Source organism: Triturus cristatus, chromosome 3_1 (genome assembly GCF_964204655.1).
Source record: "Triturus cristatus chromosome 3_1, aTriCri1.1, whole genome shotgun sequence".
Lineage (NCBI taxonomy): Eukaryota > Metazoa > Chordata > Amphibia > Caudata > Salamandridae > Triturus > Triturus cristatus.
The window spans coordinates 914,078,422-914,104,402 of NC_140583.1; the positions used below are offsets into that span (position 1 = coordinate 914,078,422).

The window sequence follows — 25,981 nt, forward strand, 5'->3', positions numbered from 1 at the left end:
GTTCATCCTGGTGGCCTTCCCGACCACTCCCTTCATTGATCCCTCATGCTGGCATTTAGAATGGACATCGCTTGGTAAGGAATCAAACAAGATCATGGAGTTGGCTGCTCTCATTTTTTATGCTAGAGCGTACTCCAGTTAGTGGCAGTTCTATTGAGTCTTCAAACCACTCTAGTTGTCAAACCACTCTAGTCTTAGTAATAATGAACTTTGAATCTTCATAAAATGTTTTTTTCGTCCCTGTTACTTAAAGCAAAGTCTAAATAATATAAAGGGGCTTTAAGTTGGCTTTTTACAATGCTTAACTTGTAAAAGAATGAGGGCCGGTGCCCAGGTCTCTGCTCCGAAGCCCGCGGCTGGCACCACGCTGACTATGAAGGCTGCGTAGTTCTAAATCCACCTCGTACCTCCTAAATCCATTACCAGAAACTCCCTGCCCGTTAATCTCAATCTTCCAGGTTCCTGCTTTCTCACTTTGTGACGATTTTCCCTCATTCTCTCCCTTTTGTGTGTTTTTCCCCTATCTTGTCCTTGTAATTGTATGATGCGCTAAAGTGAATACCAATCCCTAAAACTGAGTGCAAGCCCCCCCTCCCTTCCCCCCCCCCCCCCCGCAACCACTGGCTCAAATGAAACACTGCCTTTACTTCATAAACCAAGGCTCCCAAAGTGATTGCTCATATTTTAGTGGGTAACCAATGACTGAGGTGCTGCATTGGGTCTGATGCTATTATATGGAATTACGAACCATTAAACGGAAGTAGGTAGCCGATATCCACCTCGGCCGGGTCTTTTATGTTCATTGCTGTGGGTGAGGAGGAATTTCGGATTGGTAGTTGCTCACTGTCTGCTGTTCATGAAGCTCCCTCACAGTCGCTCTCAGTTTCATGGTTCTAGCTTGTCCATATCGAATCTGTGCTTGCCAGTTGTACAATTTGCTTGTTAATAAATCTTCTCTACTGACATTAATTAAGAAAGTTACTTGTTTTTTTCTGTTGCACAAACCACCTTGCTAAAAGCGATGGCTATATGTACACTAACACTAATAGTGAATTGGAAACAAATGTCCTTTGAGTAGTGTTCTTATTTTAAACACAACATGCAATATTTAATTAAGGGTCTTGCATCAGACCTCTCCAGTTCTCTTGACAAGTTGGAATTTTCAAAGTTTTTTTCCTAAAAGTCAGCAATGGGGGAAGTGATCATATTTGATTACACCCGAAATTATGACATAATTACTGAAATCAATATTTTACCCTTTTGTTTTTCAGCAACAGGAGCAAGATCCAACGAACCTCTATATTTCTAATTTGCCCATCTCAATGGATGAACAAGAGCTTGAAAATATGTTGAAACCCTTTGGACAAGTAATCTCTACAAGAATACTAAGGGATTCCAACGGCACAAGTCGAGGAGTTGGGTTTGCAAGGTAAGAGGTTCTTGGTATGGTCTCATCTGCTCCTTTGACTCGCAGGTTTTAGTAAAACATAGAGAAGAGAGTTGCAGTCACCAAGGAGAAGCAGTAAATGCAATTAAAAACACAAAACCTGAAACGCAATAAATGCTTTCTTACCCCTTCTAATCTATTGCCTCTCACTGCTTTTCTCAAGCCTGTGGCCCTTATTTGGATATTTTCCTTTGTCAGTCCTGAAACCTCACTTTCTTTTATTCTTCTCTTAAAGAATCCCATTTTAAATGTACTCCTATATCCACAATTTAAAAGATTATGAAGCTATTAAAGATTTGTGGATTTCTGCTGGCCCTGTGCTAAGAAAGGCAAACTGTGACTGCACTGAATATTTGTCAAAAAGGGGTTTCCTGCAAATAGCTGTAACAAAAAATTTACATTTCCAAAATTGTCTTTGTATCCCCCCCCCCCCCCCTCTAAAATACCTGTGTGTTTGTTCTGATTTTGAAATGGTAAAGGGGCTTCGACAGTCGCATGACCTAATAGAATTTCTAGTCTAGCTGTAAGAAATGATTTTTACCTGAATACCATAAATTATAGGTTTTCTTTTTCAAGCTCAAAATGTTCTCCTTAAAACTAGACACCCAGCAAAATCCAGAGAACAGTCTGATGTCTTGGTCTCGTGTTTTTTCTATCCGTTAACCATTCTGATTTGCATGTGGTACTACCTCGTTTGCTTTAGTGTCTCTCTCTGTGCTCATATAGGTGCATAAAATGCACAGTGTTTCCGTTTTTTATTTCTATGGTTCTTGATATAGCCAAATCGATGTATCAGGAGTGTTCAAGCACTTTTAGCCACACACGTTTCCCAAAAGTGAATTACAGCAGGTTTCATGTTAGTTGGTCCTAATCATTTTAATCAAGAAGAGATGGCATGTCATATAACGTGGCATAAGTGAAAAAACATTAGTTTCAAGGTTGAAGAAAGTCAGAGGTGTTATGAGCATACACTTTGGCTCTGATTATTAGTGGGCCTTATATTTCCCACCCCGTGCAATCCCTTATTTGCGCAGCGATCGTAATTATGCGTAGTGTGCAGCATTCATCCCCCCTGGTAATTACCTTGTGTGTTGAAGTCAGCACTCCTGCAATTTTCCTCAGGAAATGCGCAGAATTACCATGACATGCGGATTTGTGTGCAGAAAGTTCCAAATTCTGTTTATTATTCTTTTTGAAAAACTTTAATCATTTTTACGATTCCCGTTAAATTCCGAATCCCCCAGGTATCATATTTTAACAGGTGTGAAAAATATCACATCTGGCTGTAAGTTTCCAATCAATTCTTTAGGTTTTCAAAACGTTGGTAACAAAGTGCTGCCTACGTTGCTGTTGTTGGTTTCTCCCCCTTAAAAAAGAAAAAAAAAGAGTTGGATCAGGCCTCTGTTAGGAAAGGGATTGAAAAGGCCCTTGATGTCTAGCACGGACGCCAAGCCCCAATAAAATATGGATTAACTTTACAATGGAATGTTTTACAGAGTTAGACACACTTAAGCACATCACAGTAACACAATGTACATGTTATGATAATCTATATTGTGTCAACTCTTCAGTGTGCATGTGAACGTTTCAGTATCGAAACTAACTTTTGTGGTCTGGATGCCAGCCTGATTAAGTGAAGTGACTGGGCAAAAAAAAGGCCAACTGTTGCTTACATCAAGCTCATATTAGCATTCCTGGGAGCAGCATTCCTGGAAAGAGGTGGATCACCTGATCCTGTACAAGGACCAAGGAAGGGCAGCCGAAAAAGAGCCTTTGAGTTCCACCTCAATGGCAACGTGTGAGGCTCCATGACATCTTCCCATTCTGCTTTGGGTACCAGAGTGTGGATTATGAAACATGACTTAATGTGTTGCGGTTTGCAAATGTTAGATAAGCTACTTCTCTTCCCACCCACTGCCCTACTTTTAAGACTGTGAGGGACAAGAATTGTGCCCTTGCATCAGGTCTGTTGGCAAAAGACTATCACTGTAAAGGAAATTAGGGGTATAGACTGTGCATTCAGAAGGGTAGATGATAAACATTCCATTGCTGTGGAAGAGGAGAAACCTAAGAATTGCAGAAGCGTGGCAGACCCACAACCAGGATGTGTTCTATTGAATTTTTGTGACATTAATGTAGCATTTTCTACCCCGAATGAGGTGTTGAAGCTCTTGACGGAGGTGTAGCACGCTATTTTGTCATGCACATGAAGTTACAATGTGTCCTGTTGATAACCACAAAGTTTTCATGCAGTTTGTAAGTACTCTGTCATGCAGTCTGTTAAATACATTTGTCACAAACTTTCATGCAATTTGCTCTGAAGTGATCATGCAGTCCTTCATGCAGGTGATCACACTGGCTGTTGTTGTGGGCATTGTTATTGTGGGCATGGAGGTAGACTTGTGGGCGGTCCAGTTTGAGGTCCTGCCTGCTTTAATTTCTGAAGTCATGCAAGCGATCATGCCTGTATGCATATATAATCGCATCCGTATACAAATATACATAAACATTTACCTACTGCCTGTCCATAGACTGAGTTCGGGTAACTCAAGATTTGACTTGCGCGCTACAGAGGTAGATCAGAGAAGTAACCAAAGGTGTAGGCTATTGGGTCGAATGCGTAAAAATGAACTGTCCATCATTTTATTGAGTAATGTTTTAATCTCATTTTGTTTTTCACTGACCTAGTTGGCAAATAATATAACAAATTATTATTATATTGTGGTGAAATTAATGCTGAAAGGTACAGTTCGAAATTGGGAATCTATTGATGAGGGAACGACTGCTACCTGCATTTTAATTAAAGAAGGCAGAAGTGTAACACACCTGCTTCGAGAATATTAATGATCCGTTGGTGCTTGTACACTGCACCGAGTCATTAACTTGACATTTTGAGAGAAAAGAGGCGAATTAAGAAGGGAATTTGTCTGCAAATGGGAAAGGCCTATCCAGAAAACCATGTAATTTAAACTTTTTGAACACCAATATGTTACCAGATAAAGCGACGAGTTGGTCATGATTTATGGAATTTTTTTACAGAAAGATGATGGTAAAAGGTGATTGTGCAATATCAGCATGCAGTATTTTTAATAAACATTTAATGAGTATTGTCGGCAAATTAGTATATTACAGTAAATGATAAAAAGATGGTAGAGCCGTTAAGAGTTTGGCTTGAATAATATAAATTTTTTATGACTCAAAATAATTAAGCTTCTAATAAAAGGGCCTGTAAAATATGACTTTTGTTGTGAATTGTAAATGCAGCGTATATTTCTTATATGTTTTCCTGAGCCTCTATGACCTTGCCGTTAGTTATGTTACTCCTGTATGCTTTTAAGGTCGAAGCCGACCAGACAGCGCTCCTCTGGTTTACTTATGATTTCTTTTGGGGATTCTGAAAGCTTCCCTGGAAATGCATTTTACCCATTGCTTACTATTGGTTTTGTGGTTGGTAACTCACATTTGCTTGCTTTCAATTTGCTGGCTTTATTTGCTTTATGCTGTCCAGCTTGAGTGCGTCCCTCCCGTGAGCATCCTTTGTTTGCTGCATCCTTCTAATCACTCTGTTTCTGTGAACCGGCCTTCAATTCTTGATCTTATCTCGGCACATATGCTGTGCATTCAAGGACAGAGGTCAACTGTCAGGCTTTGTATTTCGAGGGAGCTTGGTGTTTACTTTTCTTTCCTGACTTCAAAGTGAGAGAATCTATGGGAGAATCCATCCTGCTGGGTACCCATGTGAGAGGACAGACTGGAGGATGCCATTTTTTCTACCACACAACAAAAATGAACTGTGGTGATATTTCAGAATATATCAGAATCAGGAAAGTAGAAGTGACACACTATTTTTTGTAATTTTGAAGTGTGGTGGAAACAAATATTTTAATACGATCAAAATGAATCAATACATTAGGTCATGGTATTTCCACATGTTATCATTTGTAGGCAGTAAAACTATGTCTGTGCAAATGTAATTGTAATTCAGTAGAAAATATGTTCGTCTGTATTAGCAGTGCGTTACCACACCATGCATATTCCACACTGTGACACTCCACTCTACATCACTCGACACCACTCCACACCACTCTGATCTACGCCATGCGACTTCATTTGATAACACTCCAATCTACAACATGCCGCTCCCCTCCTGTACCAAACCACACCACTTAACCCACTCCAGTCTATCCTACTCCTCTCAAATCTTCCCCAATCCACTTCCATCAATCAGTCTATCCCACTCCATTCCAGTCTAACCCATTTCACCTCAATCTACCCCACTCCACCTCAATCTACCCCACTCCACCTCAATCTACCCCACTCCACCCATATCTATACCACTCCACCCCAATCTACCCTACCCCACACCAGGCTACCCCACTCCCATGTACCCCACTCCCTACCAATCTACCACACTCCAATCTAACCCACTCCATTCAAATCTACCCTACTCTAATCCAGCCAAACTATCCCACTCCAATCTACCCCTCTCCATTTCTTTTTAATCTACCCCGCTGCACCCCAATCTACCCCACTCCACACCAATCTACCCCACTCCAATCTACCCCAATCCATCCACTCTTCCCCAGTCTACTCCTCTCCAATCTCCGTTCCACTTCAATCTACCCCACTCCACTCCTCCACAATCTTCCCCATTTCACTCCTATTTACTCCACTTCAATCTCCCCACTCCAATCTACTCCAGTCAAATCTAACTCGCTCCTTCCTGCCCCACTCTGATCTACCCCACAGCACCTCCATCTACCCCACTCCTATCATATATACCCCACTCCTCCCCACCCCACTCCACCTCATCTATCCCACCCCCTCCAATCTACCTCACTCTAATCTTCCCGTCTACCCCACTCCAATTTACCCTACTCCACTCCAATCTACCCCATTCCACTCCAATCTTATCCCACTCCCCCAATCTAACCCTCTCCACCCCAGTCTAATACATTATATTCCAATCTACCCCACTTCATTCCAATCTACTGCACTTAACGTCACCCCACTCTACCCACTCCAGTCCACTCCACTCTACCCCAGTCCAATTTACCCCACTCCACTCTACTCCAATCTAACCCACTCCACCCCAATCTAAACCACCCCATCCCAATCTACCCCACCTCAACCTACCCCACCCCACCTCAATCTACCCCATTCCACCTCAATCTACCCCACTCCACCTCAATCTAATCAACTTCATCCCAATCTACTCCACTCTACCCCACTGCACCCTACCCCATTCAACTCCAATACAATCTACCCGCTGTACGACACTGCATTCTACTCCACTACAATGTACTCCTATCTACTCCACTGCAATCTACCTCACTCTACTCCACTAAAAATCTACTCCCCACCCAATTCACCCCAATTCAATCTACCCCACTCCACCTCACCCCACTTCACCCCACCCCACTCCAATCTAATCTATTCCACTCCAGTCTAACTCACTCTACCCCATTCTACCCCACTCTATCCCAATCTACCCCATTCCACTCTACCCAACGCTAATCTTCCCTACCCCACACCAGGCCACTAACATTTAGCCTTGTTGAACAGCAGCCACACTGGTGTGCAGCATGGCTAAAACACATTGCCAAAGCCAATAGCTCTTGTATAGGCATGACATATTGGCATTGCCAGTTCTTGTTTTCTCTGGCACCGTTGATGCAGAGATTAATGGTGTCCCAGCAAAATTGCATTTTGCCATTTGGGTTGTCTTCCTTCCCAGCCCAAAGGTTATTTTTTTTAGACGGTTTGCTGCACTCTTGCAGACCCTCCGGTGGCGCTACTGTCAATTGTCTACAGCCACCATAATGCTGCACCAGCTCTGTTCCATAGAGAACAGTAACCTATACTGGTTAGACGATGGGAAGTCTGCTGGTGCGCATAACGAGTCACAGAGGCTATTCATTCCTGCATGAAGCACAGCACGTTTTGGGAAGCTAGAGTTAAGAGCATTCGCAGCGTCAATATTTGAAACCAACTCCCTTAAATTTCCAAATCCACACCAACTTAGATCATAACCCTCATAGTCTTCTTCTTTGGTAATACCTGGGTTACTTGCACCCTTGTTCGAACTAGGGCCTGATTGAGTGTGGATATCTCTTCCACCATATTACAGGAGCCATAGAATATATGCACCTGTCCTGCACCAGAAATAATATCCTGTGTATCCCATACGCCAAGCGCTAAATCGGGCCCTATGTTCCTTACACTCCAGGGTGAGAGTCGTTTCAGAGACTGGTCTTTCACATTTACTAACACGTCACTGGGATAAATACATGTTTTCCAACACTTTATCCTTTGTACTTACTAAGAGTCGAATCCTTAAAAATAGGGTCAGCCTCTAAATGGTACTCCTTGCCTCTCAGGTCAAACACTGGTCTGCTCTTCTCATTCATACTTGCCTTGCAATAATAGCTCCTTAATATCATTTTTTTTCTCCCGTGGAAATGGCATATTGGTAAAGAATTTCTTGGTAGACCTCGCACATTCAAAATTGTCAGATTTGTAAACCGTGCCATTCTCTGCAGCAGATGTGTAAACAAATGGATTCTTTGTGACTATTCATATTCACATATTGTGAATAAATTCTTAAATGCATGTCTTTGTTTGTCTCAGTGTACCAAAACCCTGAGATTGTAACCATAATAAAGGCATGTTGTGCTCTGTGCAATTAACAAATATTAGTAACAATAGTAATACTACCTGTGCATTTTTAATGTCCTTGTGCATGAAAACTTTTAAAACATTACACGTTCAGTTGGTAAATGTGATCTGCAAGCTGTACATCTCTCGGGGACTGTCTGCGGAAGCAGTATGTAATTTTTATTTTGTTATTTATCCATATAGGATGGAATCGACAGAAAAATGTGAAGCAGTGATTGCTCACTTTAACGGCAAATTCATCAAAACGCCGCAGGGGATTTCCGGTAGGTTGCACCAAAATGGTTCTAAAGTGTGCAAGCCCATGGGCGGCCATTTGCTTTTTTTCCTGTAACAAATCTTTGCTGCATCTTCGGCTCGTTAAGTGGTAACTGGGCATAATGCATTATTAATGACCTTCCTCTGGGTAATCGACAGAAGGAAGCGGGTGCTGTTATTCCATGTCGAGTTTATTAACTATCAGTTTTTCTAAATGGACCTCTGCAAAATGAACTTGTTTGTTTCTGTTCTTGCAAACGTAGAATGTAGAACGTTTTCGGTTGCATGCAGTATTTCTCCTTCTTTGGAAATATGAATTTATTTTGTAACGTTTTTCACAGAGGCAATGAACGGTGATGCCTGCACTTACTGTATGAATCTAACAACCTTGTTTAATCTGGGATATTTTCAGTGAGAGAACAATTATGAGTAGGTCTCCCTGTTTTCCATTTTTACTGATTTTTACAGATAAATGCAGGCAGAAAACATCGTGTTCCTGTCTGTATTTAGTTTTAAAAGCAGAAAAATACGGATATTTTGGCTTCTTTTGAGTGACTCTCCATGCTGAGATTAATGGTTTAAAGGTCAATAGCTGTACATATTGGCAGCATGGCTGATAGCTTTACATATTGGTGGCATGGGCAGTTACAAAGCTGGATGAGATTTGCTTAAATTACTGAATATCTCCACATGTGTTTGTGCTATTATGCTATATTTTTCATGTGAGTTTATTATTGTATTACTTTTGGCTGTGTAAGATGCTAAAACCTGACAGGCAATAGTGCATGTTTATCTGTTAAACGTGGAAATATACGAGTTATCAACTCATCTGTTCACAAAACAAAGAATAAATATGGATAAATACCAATAAAATGGCCAAAATATAAATATGGATACATACAGACAGAAATGTTAAAACAATAAATACCATAAAACCGGAAGCCCGAATTATGAAGCAAATGGCTTTGCTGCCCTTTCCTAAGCATCTGCAAAACACCATTTGCTTTGTTAGCGTGGAGCGCCAGTTTAGGAAACCCAGCCATAGTTTTGCAACAAGCAGATGCTGTTTCTCAGTAATCTGTCGCTCTGTTTTCTTTGTACTGGTTTCCTTCCACGAAAATGTTAAGATCCTCGTTTGATCAGGCGTGGCCATGTGATGAGAATCACTGGTGTCTGAGTCATTCGAGAACAGCTCTTATTTTCTTCTCCTGACCAGAGCAAGTCGATGGAAACCGGCGTGCACTGCTGGAGAACAGGAAGCCCTTTAGCTACTTCAAAAAGCTGATAAATCCATTTACATTATGTAGCTAGATAGAAAGTGAATGAAAGAACTGAGATTGCACAATGCTATGTTATGTTGTTTGACACTTCTCTAGCGCTCGTTCGCCGTTAGTATGGCCTCTCCGCGCTAAAATTTACTATTTTCAACAACAGTGAATGCATTTTACGGTGGAAGCAGGAAGATGTTAAGTGCTTTGCTGAAAACAATGAGGATCTTCAAGGCCCTGATTTACAGAAAGCTTGTGCCATAGACCACTTGCCTGTACATAAAGTACCCTACCAACCCTCAGTAACTTGCACAGCTACAGTACCTGATGGTGCAAGGTGTTTTAGGAGTGCAAAGTTTGACTTTTAATACATTTGTCTGTTAGTGACCTCTGTCCTCTCTAATGGAATGCCTGGTAGACAATGCATGCTACGTACGTTAAATTGCACTGCTTTAGCTATTGTAAAGCAACATTTCCAGAGCAGGAGAAATCTGACATCTGTGGTGGCAAAACAAGCAGATGCACACTCCCACAACCCCACTGGTATCCTCACCTTTGACTTAATCCAAGTATGAAAGGACCAAGTTATTAACTGTTTTGTGCGAAGGACAGGCATGTGAGGGTTCTTTTCAATGTACTTAGATGGTAGAAAGCATTTGTGCCACCCTTATGACCCAAAGGGCCACAGAGTGACCGGTATCTTTTAAAGTACCAAGATGCTTCACCATTGCACAGCATGGTTGGGTATATGGCAATTATGGTGGACAAAAGTTTTTAAAAGACCCTGGCAACAGGACTTCAGTCTTCGTTAGATTTACTTTTAAGCTTTGGTGGCTCATGCAAGTTGTCTGTGAGTTGCATATGTTCTACAAACTTAGAAGACTGCCCAGAATTCCATCCCTCCATTGAGCTTTAGCAGAATCTGAATGTCCTCTGTGTAGTAGAATTGAAAGGGTGGCATGACAGAGTTCTGAGACCTCCCTCGCATATGGCTTGTACGTAGAGACCGATATTGAGATTTACCTGTAGTGTAGGTCCTTTTCATTCTAAAATAATGTAATCCAGCCTTGAGTCTGACCATGGTTAGTTTGATTACCTCTGTCAAAAAGAACAGTGATCAATATTTGCAAAGCCTCCTGAGCGTTATAACCGAATCAAAGCTCCACCTTCGCCACAATATATTTCTAGTCTGAGCTCCTCCGGAATGTATGCCACCAAGGATACTGTTTCTGTTGCCAAATTAGAGCTCATTGGGCAGGTAGAAAAAGTTTATATGTGCAAACTTTTCAGAAATCATTTATCACTGGACATTTGAATTCGCAATATGAATGGAAGACATTTATGTAGGTCTGTACTTTAGTGGATTTCTTGGATCCAGGGAGGGTCTGTTCTGTAGAGGGGATGTATGATCCGGAGGCGAAAAGGATTCAAATGTCAATTAAAGTGTTATGATTTCACTTCAAGAACTAGCAGCTGAGGTAGAAGGGACTAGAATACTTTGAAAGATAATACCTACTGCAGATACATTTTCATTTGATTTCTAAATTGCTCACCTAAAAGTTTTGATGGCTCCAAAGCTGAACCTGTTGTCCATCCATCAGCAAATCCAATTACAAAAGATGTGACCTTTCTAAAATTCAGGCTATGAAAATCTAGAGTATACAAACATAGTCCAGTAATACAGCCTTGGAGCCTGCCTCAGTATGCTATCCTGGCCATTAAAGGCTTGTTCCAACTTTATTTGCTTCAGCTGAAGGCAGGGGCCAGTAACTTCAAAGTGGAACTTTATTAGCCAGTACCACCCAATGTTGCGGGCTATAATGCTGTTGACACCATAACGCCCAATAAGGATGGAATGTCGTGGTTGGAAAACAAATAAAAAACGCTGTGGAAAAATGCTGGTTTAAAAACTCCCTCCTGTCCTCCTTTGACAGCTCTTGCTTTCTGTCCCACCATATCAGTTATTGTGTAGTTCTCAGTGTAGTAGTAACAGAGATGAAGAAACTGCACAAATTGTCAAAGATGTAAGAACTGCAAGAGCTGTAAAAAAAAAAAAATCTACGAGTGGATGAATTCCAGCAATCTAAATCTCAGGCAATAAAAGTGAGGTTATCACTTTCGGTAAACAACCTTCCCCATGGTCTTCTCTTTGGTGGCCTCTAGAATTAGGCTGCCCTCCTTCCCCTGAAAGGGCCTCCATAAATCTGGTTTCAGTTTGACTCCGCTCTTACTTTTGCTCAGCAAATCAATCCTTGTTACTCCTTGTTACTTTTCTTTAGTACAAAATGCTTAAGAAATTGTTCCCTTCCCTCTCGCTGTTTGTGGCACTGTCGCTCAAGCCCTAGTAACCTCGTGATTGGGTTCTGGCAGCTCACCCTAACTGAGTTGCCCCAAATGTTTACTTCAGAGCCTGATCATCCAGATTGCTACAGCCTGTGCCGTTCTCAATACCCCTGCTATTTTCGGGGATCTAATCATCTAAAGAAAAGTGCATTGGATCCCCATCCCTAAATGGTCAATTTTCAAGGCCTTGGGTTTGTATAAAAGCGCTTGATAATCAGGGTCCCACTTAAGTCAATGTCATCTTTGCTTTTCTTCCTGCTCCCTGCTTCTGGTGCCAGGCATCCAGTGCAGTCACTTTGGTGGTCGTTCTTTTTCCCAGTTGACCTCTAAATTGTGAAGCACGCTCCCTCTAGAAATTAAGAGCTCACCCTGCTTCACTTCATTCAGAATGAAACTCAAAACCTGGTTGTTCACTCCGCCCTAAATCCTGCTTTCATTGGTAGTTTTGCAGCGTGAATCTTTCTGGATTCACTATGCTGTGCATTATTCCGCCATCTAGTGGTTGGGTCCGGAATCATAGTCTTTTTTTTGTTTTTTCTGTGGCCCAGGTAGACGTCGACATACCACCATTTGGTGTCCTTCATGACATCGACGCGCTTCCTCCAGAAGCTCCCACCTTTGGTCGCCATCTTCAGATTCTTTTTTCCGCCTCTGGGTCTGGATCGTTACTGAAGGGTTCCAGAGTTTTGGAAGAGGAATCAACGCAAAGAGAAGAAAATCAACGAAAATCAAAGTGTACAGCAACACCAGACTACAGCAATACCAGACTACAGGTCAGGTAACCGGGACGATAAGGGAGAAGGTTTTCGACCAAGAACTCGACGTTCAATGGAGAATGCGCTCGCAGGGGGCTCCCTGAGTGCTGGGATGGACAAAACCCCTTTGTAGTTCTGCACCAATTGCCACCACAAATATGCCCAGAAGGACCAGCACCCAGTCTGCAACCTCTACCTGCCACTTGACCACAACAGCGAGGACTGCAACGCGTGCTCGGCGTTCACTCCCAAGACCCTCAGAGTAAGAGAGAGGCAAAGAAGGGCGAACCACACCATGCAGGGGCAACCTCCATCGCTCCAAGACTTGCGTCTCTCCAGTGGAGAGGAGGACAACATCGCCGAAGGACCAGAGGACTGCAAGGTCGTCAAGGTCCAGAAGAAGACGTCGAAGGAGGTAGGGGAGTCGTCGAGCCCCAGACACTCGAGCGACACTCGAAAGGGTGAAGCTAAAGCCCCGAGGGACACTTGTGAGAGCGAAGCAAAGTCCTCAAAGGGAGCATTGCCACCTAAACACTCGGCGAAGGCAACAGCAACCAAGGACAAACAGCCCAGCGTATCCTTCGAAAAGGACTCCCAGATGGCGAGAGCTCACGAAAAATCTAGGTCGTTGAAGGATGCCCTCGAAAAGGACACCTCGCGCCGAGAAAAGAAGGGCCACAAACTACCTCGACGACCTCGAAGCGGAGCGCTCCAACCCTCGACGCCAAACAGGCCACAGAGATGGAAAGGAAGAAGAGGAGGCTTGAGGCCGCAATGGCGAGCATCCTGCAGCGGAAAAGGGACTCAGACGAAAGGATGAGCCAATACACCATCCCGCCGAAGCCCGTGCTTGAAGTCGAAAGCCGACAAGGACGCAGAACCGCCTGAACCGGTCGAGGAACAGGAGGAAGAAGGCCTGTGTTATTTCGAGGCCGCAGACGTCCTCGCAGGCTCAAGACTTGGAGTGGCATGACGTCGAATCACCAGAAGAAGGGGTAGACACATATCCTTCGAGGTCTTCACCGCCAGACGACATGGGGATCTACAATATGGTCGTCCAAAGGGCTGCACAGACATATGGGGTAAAATTGGAGGAGGAGAAGCCCAAGGCATGTTTCCTTCCAGAAACTCTACTGCCTCAACAGACTAGGAGCCAGTTCCTGCCCATGCTCCCTAGTGTGCTGGACCAAGGAAGGGATGCCTTTAAAGAACCAGCAGTATGAAAAGCAGTGACTCCAAGAACAGAGAAGTATAAGCATTCCTCAAATAACCCTGCATACATACAGGGGTCAGTGCAAGCCAACTCCATAATTACGGCTAGGAAAGGGCCAATGTACCCACAAATGCCGGACCACCTCTAGACAAGGAGAGCGGAAGGATGGACCTCACAGGGAGGAAGGTGGAGCAAAATGCGGCAATCCATTGGCGCATCACAAACTCTAACGCCCTGATCAACAGGCACGCATACCGGCACTGGGAGGAAGTGGGGCAACTCCTAAAGCATCTACCAGACCAGTACAAATAAAGAGCGGCTCATCTGGTAGAAGAGGGCAAAGGCATGGCGAATACATGTTTAAAATCGGCCTTGGATGCTGCGGAGACTTCCAGCAGACTAATGATAGGAGTGACTGAGAGAAGACACGCATGGCTTAGAATTTCAGGTTTCAAGCCAGAGGTACAAAACAACATCCTGAACACACCCTTTAACGGAGAGCAACTGTTTGGCACACCAGTTGATAAGTTAACACAGCTCAAAAAGGACAACGAGACCGCAAGGTCCATGGGAGCGCTGCAGTTCAGAGGGATGAGAAGGGGTACACTCGCAAGAAGGCAAGGTGGTAGAGGAGGCAATGTGCCTACCACAACGCACCAAACGTTCCAACAAAGCTATCCAGGGAACAACCAAGGCCAGCAGCAGCAGGGACAGCCGCAGCAGAACTGTCAGTACCAGCCCCGGGGCCAGTCCTTTCGAGGGCGCGGAAACGGATGAGGACAGACACAAAGTAGAGGCCAACAGCCTTCCTCCAAGTGACATCACCATGAAGCAAACACCCACCCTAGCAACACCTCTGGGTGGGCTCAAAGACAGAGAAAGAAACCGAAACCTGACGTTTCACAAAAAACAGTCCCTCGAGCATACAACACCAGTAGGAAGCAGGGTAAAGGACTTACTCAAGGAGTGGAGGAAGGTCACTACAGACAAATGGATACTAAATATCCTACAATACGGATACTGCATAGAGCTAAATAAAAGACCCTCCAAACAGAAAACCAAGAAACAGGGCTCACTCAGCAAAGGAACTTTCGCTCTTGCAACTAGAAGCAAAGGAACTGCTCAGCAAGGAGGCGATGGAGGTAGTATCGCACAACCAAAGAAACAAGGGGGTTTACTCCACTTATTTCCTCATGCCAAAGGTGGACAAGTCACTATGACCCATCCTAGATCTAAGGTTCTTGAACAAGTTCATAAGAACTCAAAGATTCAAGATGACTTCCCTACAGGAGGTAATGCCACAAATACAACAAGGAAATTACATGGCAACTATAGATTTAAAGGACGAGTACTTACACATCCCCATCAACCACAAGCACAAACGTCTACTAAGGTTTGTAATCAACCAAACCCACTACCAGTTCACAGTACTGGCATTCGGACTCAAATCCGCACCAAGGGTGTTTACAAAATGCCTAGCAGCAGTAGCAGCACACCTACGAAAGCAAGGAATACATGTATATCCCTACCTAGACGACTGGCTCGTAAAGGCAATTCATACAGCAACTGCAAAGAACACATCCAGCAGGACATACAAACACTGAGCCAACTGGGTTTCTTAATTCATTGGGAAAAATCGTCAACCGAGACGGAGCAGATCAAAATATTCTTGGGGGCTGAGATCAACACCATACAGGCCACAGTGTTCCCCAGCAGGAAGAGAACATTGGCGATACTGAAGGAAACATGTCCTCACCACAAGGGACAAGTTCTGACAGTGAGGACGGTGAGCAAGCTAATGGGAATGATGGCGTCATGCATCCACCTGGTCCCAAACATTAGGCTACACATGAGACCATTCCAGGAATGGATACAGCAGCAATGGTCACAGGCAACAGGGAGTTGGGAAGATCTAGTGGTTGTCACACACGCAGTGCATCAGGAAATGGCGTGGTGGAACAAAGAAAACATATCTCAGGGGAAACCATTCACACAACCAACTCCAACAGTGACCATCACAACGGACGCCTCACAGCTGGGGTGGGGCGCACACATGAACAAACTCAAGGTGAGGGGTCTATGGTCAAAGCAAGATGCGGTCAGACACATAAACTACCTGGAAGTAAAGACTGTGTTCCTAGCCTTAAAAGCATTTCAGAAGCAGCGGTACGGCAACAGGGTGTTGATCCAAACAAGCAACACAACTACCATGTTCTACATCAACAAGCAGGGTGGAACACAATCTGTAGCACTGGCGGGGCTAGCACAGGAAATATGGGCATGGGCCATTCCACTAAGGATAGACCTACTAGCAATACATCTCCCAGGGAAGGACAATGTGGAAACAGACTGACACAGCAGGAAGACGTCAGCATCCCACGAATGGGAGATCAACCAGCAGGAATTAGAAAAGATATTCCAGCGGTGGGGAACACCGAAAATAGACCTATTTGCAACACACCAGAATGCAACATGCCAACACTTCGCATTCAGACAACCAGACCATCGTCACAAGGGAATGCGCGATGGATAAGTTGGTCAAAGACTTTTGCATACGCTTTTCCCCCGATACCACTGATACACAGGGTACTCTGCGGCAACATGACCCTAATACTGATAGCACCTCAGTGGGCCAGACAGTCCTGGTTCTCACAGATAGTGGAAATGGCACAAGAACCAGCACACAGGTTCCCAAGAAGAAGGGCCCTGCTAACGATGCAGAACGGAAAGGTGCTACACCCAGAGCCGGAGAGCCTCAGCCTAGCAGCATGGCTCCTTCGGACCTAGAATTTATTTGCACACCTCAAACTGCCAGCAAATACTATGGCAGTACTCAAGGAGGCCTACCACAAGAAAGTGCTTCATAGCAAACTGGGAAAGGATCTCCCAGTGGTGCATCAAGGAGAAACTACAACGGAAGATCACAAGGGAATCAACCGTACTAAAACACTTAACGCACCTGCTGCAAAGCAAATTAAGCTACACATCCTTAAGGGTGCATTTAGCGGCAATAGTGGCCTACACAAGAGGAGAAACAGGGACATTTTTCTTCACCTCCCAAGTTGTGAAAAGATTTCTGGAAGGAGCGAAAAGAATCGCACCCCCAAAGAGCATGCCAGCACCAGCATGGAACCTCAACATAGTGCTAACTCAATTGATGAAGACACCCTTTGAACCTATTCACAAGGCTACACTGCACATGCTCACACTAAAGACAGCCTTCTTAGTGGCGATTACTTCGCTACGAAGAGTAAGTGAGTTGCAAGCGCTAACACTATGACAGGATTATAATGAGAACGGACCCACACTTCATGCCAAAGGTGGCGTCTCGGTTCCACATTAACCAAAAAATCCAAATACCACGTTTTTTTCCAAAAACCTACCACAAGAACAGAAAGGGCGCTACACACACTAGACGCCAGAAGGGTGGCTATGCACTATGTAGAAAGGACCAAGGAGTGCAGAAAAACAGAACAGTTCTTTGTCTCCTTTGCCAGCAGTTTTCTGGGACGACCAGTCACCATAAATACGATTGCACGGTGGATTGCACAAGCAATTCAACTCTGCCACAAGCAGGCAGGACAACAGTTACAAGGAGCAGCTCAAGCTCACTCAACAAGGACGAAAGGAGCAACAATTGCGTTTCTAGCGAACACACCTATTCAAGACATTTGCCAGGCTTCAACATGGTCTTCAGTGCATTCATTCACTAAGCACTACTGTGTGGATATTCAAATGATCAAGGAAGCGCAAGTGGGACAGAAGGTCTTACAACACATTTTCAGTAACCAATGCTTATCTTCCACCCAACCACCACAGTAAGGACAAACCGCTACTAAGTCTATGCACAGCATAGTAAATCCAGAAAGATTCATGCTGCAAAACGTATAGTTTCTTACCTGTCGGTGTAGTTTTGCAGCTTGAAGACTTTCTGGATTCACTAGCGATCCCACCCTCCTCGGCCAGAAGGATGAGACAGGAGGAAAAGGATTAAAACCGGAAAAAGACTTTAAAGGTTAGAAGAAGAGAAAGAGTAACACAAAACAAATCAAGAAGATGGCGACCAAAGGTGGGAGCTTCCGGAGGAAGCGTGTCGGTGTCACAAAGGACACCAAATGGTGGTATGTCGACACCCACGTGGGCCACGAAAAGAAAAGAAAGACTACGCTTCCGGACCCAACCACTAGATGGCACAATAATGCACAGCATAGTGAATCCAAAAAGTCTTCAAGCTGCAAAATTACACTGACAGGTAAGAAACTATACGTTTTTGGCTCTACTTGGTGCTGTGACGCATGCTTGCAAGTATCACCTCACGCTTTACAAAAATCAATAACATAATATAACAAGGGAAGGAGACGCCTCAGTCGGTCCCAAATCTCACTTTGCCACTGTGACAGTGACAGATGCCTGAGGAGAAAGGGGGGATTCTGCAATATTTCCCTCTGCCACAGCCTCCGTCTCTCTCACTCTTCAATACAACTCCAAACATCCTAAGGGGAGGCAGAGATTGAGGATATGGATTATAGCATTATAATGTTAGTGGGACTATGCAAATGTTTATAGCCTGCTGTCAATCCATTGCCTTCAGTGCAGCTCGGCGCATTCCAATGTCTTAATGACCATTATCCTCCTCATGTATTTTCTGCAGTAGTACTTTCAGTTGTTCGCTTGACATCATTTTGTTTGTTCTAGCCCATTTGTGCATGAAAAATCAATATAGATTGGTCAAGCTTTTAAAAGGACTAGGTGGCTTACGTTTTGCATGGTAATAGCTGCACCTACCCCCTGAGGTAGACTAGCAGCGAAACTGCATGACTAGAAAGTGTCTGTTTATAATTCATGTAATACGTAGTAACCAAGATAATTTAATTGGTTTTGAAGTGATTGTGAGTCACTGTGGGTCTCAGAGCACACACATATGCACACACTGTACAATCGTTGCCATTTAGAGGTCTAGTTTGTATAGTTTTTAGATCTTGCCTTTGCCAGTGCTTGTTTATTCACTTCACTTATAATGTTTTGATTTGATGTGCTCCAAGAAGGGGAAACGGTGCTTTTTCAAGGACATGTAGATATGTGCCCGGATCCAGGGCCAGTGAGATGAACACATCGGACTCTTTTGAAGAACTCTTGTTACCATACAGAGCTTCGAAAGCTATTGTAGGTTGGAACATGGCCACCAAAATGCATCCACCATGTGGTATCATGACTGTGGCATTTCTGCTTGTAGTAGCAGCGTCGACACGTTGCTGTGCAGATGTTGGATTTTGGGGGATGTTAAGGAAAACGTTATCCTCCCATCAGTAAGCCTCAAATTGTTGTTACATAACCTTGCATGCTAAACATTGCGTGTACATGCTATGCAAGTCATTCAGGTCATTTTGAATATTTCTGCCCAATGAAGGCATTAGACTTTTTCTGTCTTCTCTCCACTCCTCTGTCACCCCTCCCGGTGCTCTGTGCCCTCTGCTTAGCAGGCTTAATATTAACACGTATACAAATGGCAGACCCTCGAACTCACTGACTTGTACACATCAATGTAGGTGGTAGTAATACAAGTTGTCTTGGTTCCTCTGTCTTTCCATGAAGGAAGAGTCTTCCCACGGATTGCTGTCTCCTGGAGTTAATATGCTTTAGAAGCTTAGAAGATTATGATGCCGTACTTCAATACCAGATCCTCACCGTTGTATAGACCGAAGCAGTGGTCAGACACTAAGCTGAATGAAAATGTAATTTCGGTTCCTTGTCATTGAAAACCTTGAACAAAGTTTCTGGAACACTGGCCCTTTTAAATGTAAGGTGGCAGAATTCTCTGAACCATCTGTCTCATTGTTGAGGTTGGAGAGGCTCAAGGATTATTGTATGTGATCATGCGTTTCTGCACAGTGTAGTTAAGTTATATGGAAGGAGAGGTAGCCTGGTGTGCTAGACTTAACTGTTGTTTGAGCAGAGTCTGTTGATTTCAAAACAATGTTCCAAAGAAGATGGTGTACAGTTGTGATGTTTCTTGGTAAATTAATTTTAATGTGGCTTGATTGATAGCAAGAATATTTCAACACTTTCTAAGAACTTCCTAATGAATCAGTGCAGTTCAGTCGAAACAGCACAATTTGTTGAAACTCAAAAAAATTCCCATCCGCTATGAAATATCATGCATACTTCTGTATTGGAAGACACCGTGATTAACATTTGAAGTTTTATACCCAAAAATATAGCAACAATACTTTTGTAAACTGTTTCAGTGCAGTTTCACTCCTTTTTAATTTGTAGTAATAGAAGACAACGAATTATCCTGCAACCACAATCGGAGAATGAATTTAGTCTGAAGACTGCAAAGAGCTTTCATGTCTCTTTTGATAGATCTTGAATGTTCCCAACCTTTAAGAGGATTTTGAAATAACATATGTGCAGCAAGGTTACTTGTCGATACCATTTGAATCTTTGCTTTGTATGGGGTCGCTGATTTGTAGCACTATTTCAATTTGTAAGATAAAAATGTACGTTTTGGCCTTTCTCCATAGTGTCCTAATATCGGACAGAAGCTGCAGTAGCACAAAGCGGTGGTTCCGCGAACCAGCACTGAATAAATACTTGAACTCGGTTTTTGTTGTATAGGGATAAAATCACCACTGATGAGAATAGACATAACACCTAAATCATGGAAACACAACATGGGTTAATAAATGAGTCCAAAGGATCCAGCACCGATAGGGGAACATTTGTATTTCATATTTCTAACCCCAAAATGTTTCATCATTGTGGTAATTCAAACTAAAATTAGGACAAGTGATAAAACACCGCCAGAGTATAATATTGAGGTCCATAATCCAGATGAAAACCTGTTTCAGCCAAGTGGTGGAGTAGAGTGTTCTTAAAAGTGCGTCATTGCATGACGATAAAGTTGTACACTAGCCATTGACTATAAACCAGGCATGTTGACTGAAGTTATCAGCAGGAAGGGTTCTCTTTTTGTCACGGCAGTTCAGGTATCCTGACAGAGACGAGGCCTCACACCGGCACCACAGGCTCGGTTGGCATTCTGAAATGCCCCACAAACCACGTGCTTTCAGATCTCGACATGCTTCACCCGGGTGTGTTCTTAGGGGTGGAGAGATAAAGGCGCGTCACCCATTAGGCAGGTATGCAGTTTGAGTTATGGGCTGTCCCTGCAGGGCATTGTTGTGCGGAGTTTCACACCATTGCGTCCACCCGCTGATTAGGCAGGGCAGGGAGCTCTCATGGAAACTGCTTGACTGCTTTATGGATCTCTCTATATACACATCTCAGATGTCAAGCATGTGCACAGCCCCATGCAATGGAGTTGATAAAGTGCTGAAGAAAAAGTATATGCAGGGTTCTTCTGTTGTGTGTTGCATTTTGACGGTTCTTTTCTTAAGGACATAGTATATAATTTTGTTAGGGGTGCGCAGTACGAGTCAATTAAACTTATGTTTTTTTTGTCTGTGTATGGTGTAACAAGATAGAAACGCGTAGCATAGAGGGCAATAAATAAAGAATGATTTACTATTTTAAATAATTCTGTTTTATATATGTGAGCTGGTGCCTTCTACTGTTGAAGTCTTTTAATTGTTGTCCATCTCTGTGCCTTCTCTTTCTCCGAAAGTATTGTTTCTGCATCTAATGGTTCCTAAAGCCCAAGGGGTTCTTAGGTGGCAGGCACTTTACATGTATAATAATTTTTATTTATTTTTTTAAGACCAATCGGTGTAAAAAGTTAAATGTTATTTAGTCAGATGATGGCCTTCAGAACCAATGTATGTTCTTTGTTTGGGATAAATAGAATCATAATGTGCCACTCAAAGGATACTAACGGTTATTTTTTCACTAAAATAGAGTGATGTATATGAATGTCCAGACTTCTCTCCTGAGACAGCGACTTTGCATAAGAAAAAGCTAGTTACATGTAATTCCAGTTGACCACTGTTGGTATCCTCACAGATTCACATGCTTTTTAATGAACTCTAGTAACTCTGAGAATCGCCCACAAAATAAATGATAGCCCTTCCGCCACTTTGAACGTCAACCCACATTTCAACCAATAAGGTGAGTGAGTGTGTATAAGCTGTTCCCCAGAGTTCACCTTTAGATTCTTGAGCACATGTTTGCAATGTTGTCAAACATGTTATGCATCAGCGGGGACTAGAATGGCTTTCATGTGGATCGATGAAAAGTACTAGTGCAGGAGAACTGTACGTCAAAGAAAGGTTATATTTACCCTTCCCGTTTGGTTAAGATAAAATTTTATATTCTTTGAATTGGATAGCTAGTCCCTTAAAATATATAGTTGAAGAGGCAGTATGGTTATATTCAAAAAGCATACAACCACTAAAATTCCACATTCATGGTTAGCTACAAGCTCATAACCACAATGTACTGTTCATGATCTCAATCATGCCACGGTTCACCAATTGATGTCAGTTGACATCGACAGTGTAAACATAGAATGCCATTGCTGTAATCACACACTAATGCTGCATTTCCTTATAAACCTGCATTGCAGTTGTTCCCAGGACACTCTTGTATGTGTATGTTTAGTTGCAGCAAAGTTAGGCAGCTTTTCACTTTTTAGGTCTTGCCTAGACAACCCATGCCCTGTCTGTCTCTGTGAGATATTTTGTTTACATACAGTGAGTGGGCTTACAGTCCGCCCATTGCTTACCATTGTTTGGCAGCTTTGTCACTCATTTTTCGGCTTCAAAATGGTCTGTGCTTGCTGGCATCACTTTTTGTGTGTGCTTACCCCTCCCATTTCCTAAGTACTAGTGCCCATCCACTGCTTTTCTTCTGGGGACTACTTTTTTCTTTATCTTAGAACTGTCCCCGCGAGAGCACGTCTCACCAGTCTGCTGTGTTTTATTGGCGTTTGAACCTCTCTTTGACGGTTATCAGATGAGCAGGGTACATGGGGTTTTGGGCAGTACAATCGGAAGTCTTGCCCTGTTTCAGCCTTCCCCGCTGCTACAGTTTGGTAACACCTGCTCCAGCTAGGCATGGGTTCTAATCCCACCCCTGTACCCCCCACCCTTGTTCCTGAGCAATATCAGTACTTTCGCTCCCAGCTTCCTGGTCATTTGCCTTTGTCATTTTGCAAGTTAGTGGTGAAAAGGCAGGCGGTCGCTATGAACGAGTTTACATCTCAGAGATGTGCAAGCAATGTGGCCCAATGGCGAGAGCTGGCACCATCGTGATTAAGGAACCGGGTGGGGAGTCCCAGGCTCAATTCAATATTTTGTGATGCAGCACTCAACACTCTGTGGTAAACAGCTGAGCAAATGTTTAAAATGTACACTTCCAGTATAGTTGTGTTGCGAAGCACTGAAATGCCGCCATACAGTGTGTGCACTATATGGAACTGCAGATTACATTCATAAGCATCCCATGTGACTTTCTCTCTTAAAGCCGCAGCATTATTTCAGACTGATCTTTAGTTATAGTATTGAGTTGAACAAGAAAAGTGGATATTAATGCAACACTCGTCCCTAGCAGTGAGTCCAAGGCATCTTGTCTGTTTGCTTATCAGCATGAAACATCAGCGCAAAACTCATGTGAGAGCGGATGTGGCATTACAGCCAGAGCTGCCTACTTGGGAGTTGGCGAACCAGGTTCGAGTCTTGCGCGTCGACTCACCATCCTGTGATTCTGGGCAAATAACTTAATATTCCCATGCCTAATATAGAAACATGTTTGATTTAGCTAATGCTGATGTAAAGCTCTACGTCTGGTCTGCAATTAATACGTCGAAAAACTTTATGCAGAAGAGGTCAGTGCATGTTTAGCGACTCGAAGGCCCCACAGGCTACTCATGCCAGCCATGTTTCAAGGGAGGCCGCAGTGTATACCACAAACAAAAGCACAATAATTGTGTCGAGTTCTACATGTTTGAAAGTTAACAGAGGAAACAGGGCACTGATATTCAGTGTGTCCCAATTTCCACTTCTAGTACAGGCGCATGGGGCATGCGGAAAGAAGACCTCGGGTAGCTTAAGAGTGGAAGGAAAAAAACCCTCATGGGCACACAAGTGGGGTGCTAACACACTGTAGAAGTTGGTATGGTTTAAGCCCCCTCCCACAATTGTGTTAAAATGCATGCAGCATACATATAGATATATGTATATGGACATGGAGCTAAAATAATTAAAGAAAAGCTCAATTCTGGCATGCTGCACTGAATTTAACATTGACATTCGTAAGAGAAGCTTGAAAGTGGCAGTCATGCGGGTGTGGTTCCTCGGGCTGTCTCCATATTAACCCTCAAAAGCAATTCAAGGCTGCGGGCACTTACAGTGCTTCGACGTACAATGATTACAGAAAAAAGGTGGGGGTGGGGGAGGGTGCATACCTACGGTACATTAACCGAAACAACCTTTTCATATTTGACATTTACACGATTGGATTATTAATACTTGATTAAATGTTTAATGAATACTATCAATCTGCAATACAAACACGTTATTTACTTTACCCGATAACTAGTGTTAGGTTTACCATTGTTAATGACCCAACAGCAAACTGTGGTGAATGTTCATTATACTTGTTCAGATCATGCCGTTGAAGGTACTATTAAATTGCTGATTGATTGCTATGTCGGGGGCATTGCTGCCCATAGCTCGTTGTGTTGCCATGGCATGTTGTTCTAGCAGAACTTCGGGGGAATGCTTCTCTCGGCAGAATAACACTTTCTTTGCCAAGGTTCCGTTTTTTTGTGACATCGCGTATTTGTATTAGGGTGACCAACTGGCATTGGTGCAAATTCAGGACGGTGAGTGTAAAAATTCAGGACAAAGGGTAAAAATTCAGGACACAAATTCAGGACAAGCGGTCAAAATTCAGGACAAAACTTCAGGACAATAGGTACGTTTTACAGACACATCAGAGGAGGTCACGCAATAGTATATAAGTAGGCCCAGCCATATTCAACCATTTGCAAACCTATCCATCATGTATCCTTCCATCTATCATTTCACTCATCCATCCCTTCATCCATCGTTTCACTCATCCATCCATCCACCCTTTCACCCTATCCATCTGTACACTCATCCATCCACTCTTCTACCCATCCATCCATTCATTCATCCATCCAGCCATTTACCTTTTCACCCATCCAGCCATCCTTTCACTTACTCGTCCATCCACCCAGCCACTCATCCTTCCACCCATCCACCCTTTCAGTCATCCATCCATCCTCCCTTTCTCTCTTCATCGACCCTTTCACTTAGCCATCCTTCCATCCATCCATCTACTCATCCACTCAAGAATCCATCCATTGACTCTATCACTCATCCATCCTTTCTCTCATCCATTTATCCTTTCACTCCTTCACTCATCTATTCATCCTTTTGTCCACCTACCCTCCCTTTCACTCACTAATCCACCCTTTCACTCATCTGTCCATCCATTCACCCTTGCACTTATCAATTCATCAATCCATCCACCTTTTCACTCATCCATCCACCCTTTTACCCATCCAGCTACCCTTCGACCCATACATCCAGCTAATTACCTTTTCTCTCATCCATCCTTCCACTCACTCATCAATCCATCCATCCTCTCTCATTATCCATCTATTCAATCTTTCATTCATCCATTTACCCTTTCACTAATTCATCCAGCTATCCACCCATCCCTTCACTTACTCACTCACCTTTTAATATTAATTTTGAGCTGAGCCTTTTTGAGAAGAGGCCCATCAAAAACTTCACCCTCGCTGCAGGAGCCATTCCAGGACTGGGACAGAAGCCACCCAGGGCGGAGACAGGATCCACCACAGGGGGGACAGGAACCATCACGGGGGGGGGGGGGGGGGACAGGAGCCACCACATGGGGGGACAGGAGCCATCACTGGGGGTGGGGGGCAGGAGCCATCACAGGAGGGGGAACAGGATCCACCAGGGTGGGCACAGGGGTGGGCATGCAGTATTCTAGTATCATCTTGGTCTCTTCCAGGGTGGGGTAGGGCTCCTCACCCCCTCCTGGACAAGACAACGAGGTGACAGGCTCT

At 43.6% G+C, this 25,981-nt stretch overlaps 1 protein-coding gene across 9 annotated transcripts in view; it reads left to right on the top strand.

Moving 5' to 3' along the window:
- RBMS1 (RNA binding motif single stranded interacting protein 1) overlaps window positions 1-25,981 on the top strand; it is a 592,904-nt gene that overhangs the window by 501,002 nt on the left and 65,921 nt on the right. For all 9 annotated transcript variants that reach the window (XM_085645456.1, XM_085645455.1, XM_085645453.1 and 6 more), the window contains exons 5-6: window positions 1,272-1,429; window positions 8,309-8,388. In XM_085645456.1, the coding sequence (XP_085501582.1) occupies window positions 1,272-1,429; window positions 8,309-8,388 (238 nt within the window). The remainder of the gene's footprint in view (window positions 1-1,271; window positions 1,430-8,308; window positions 8,389-25,981) is intronic.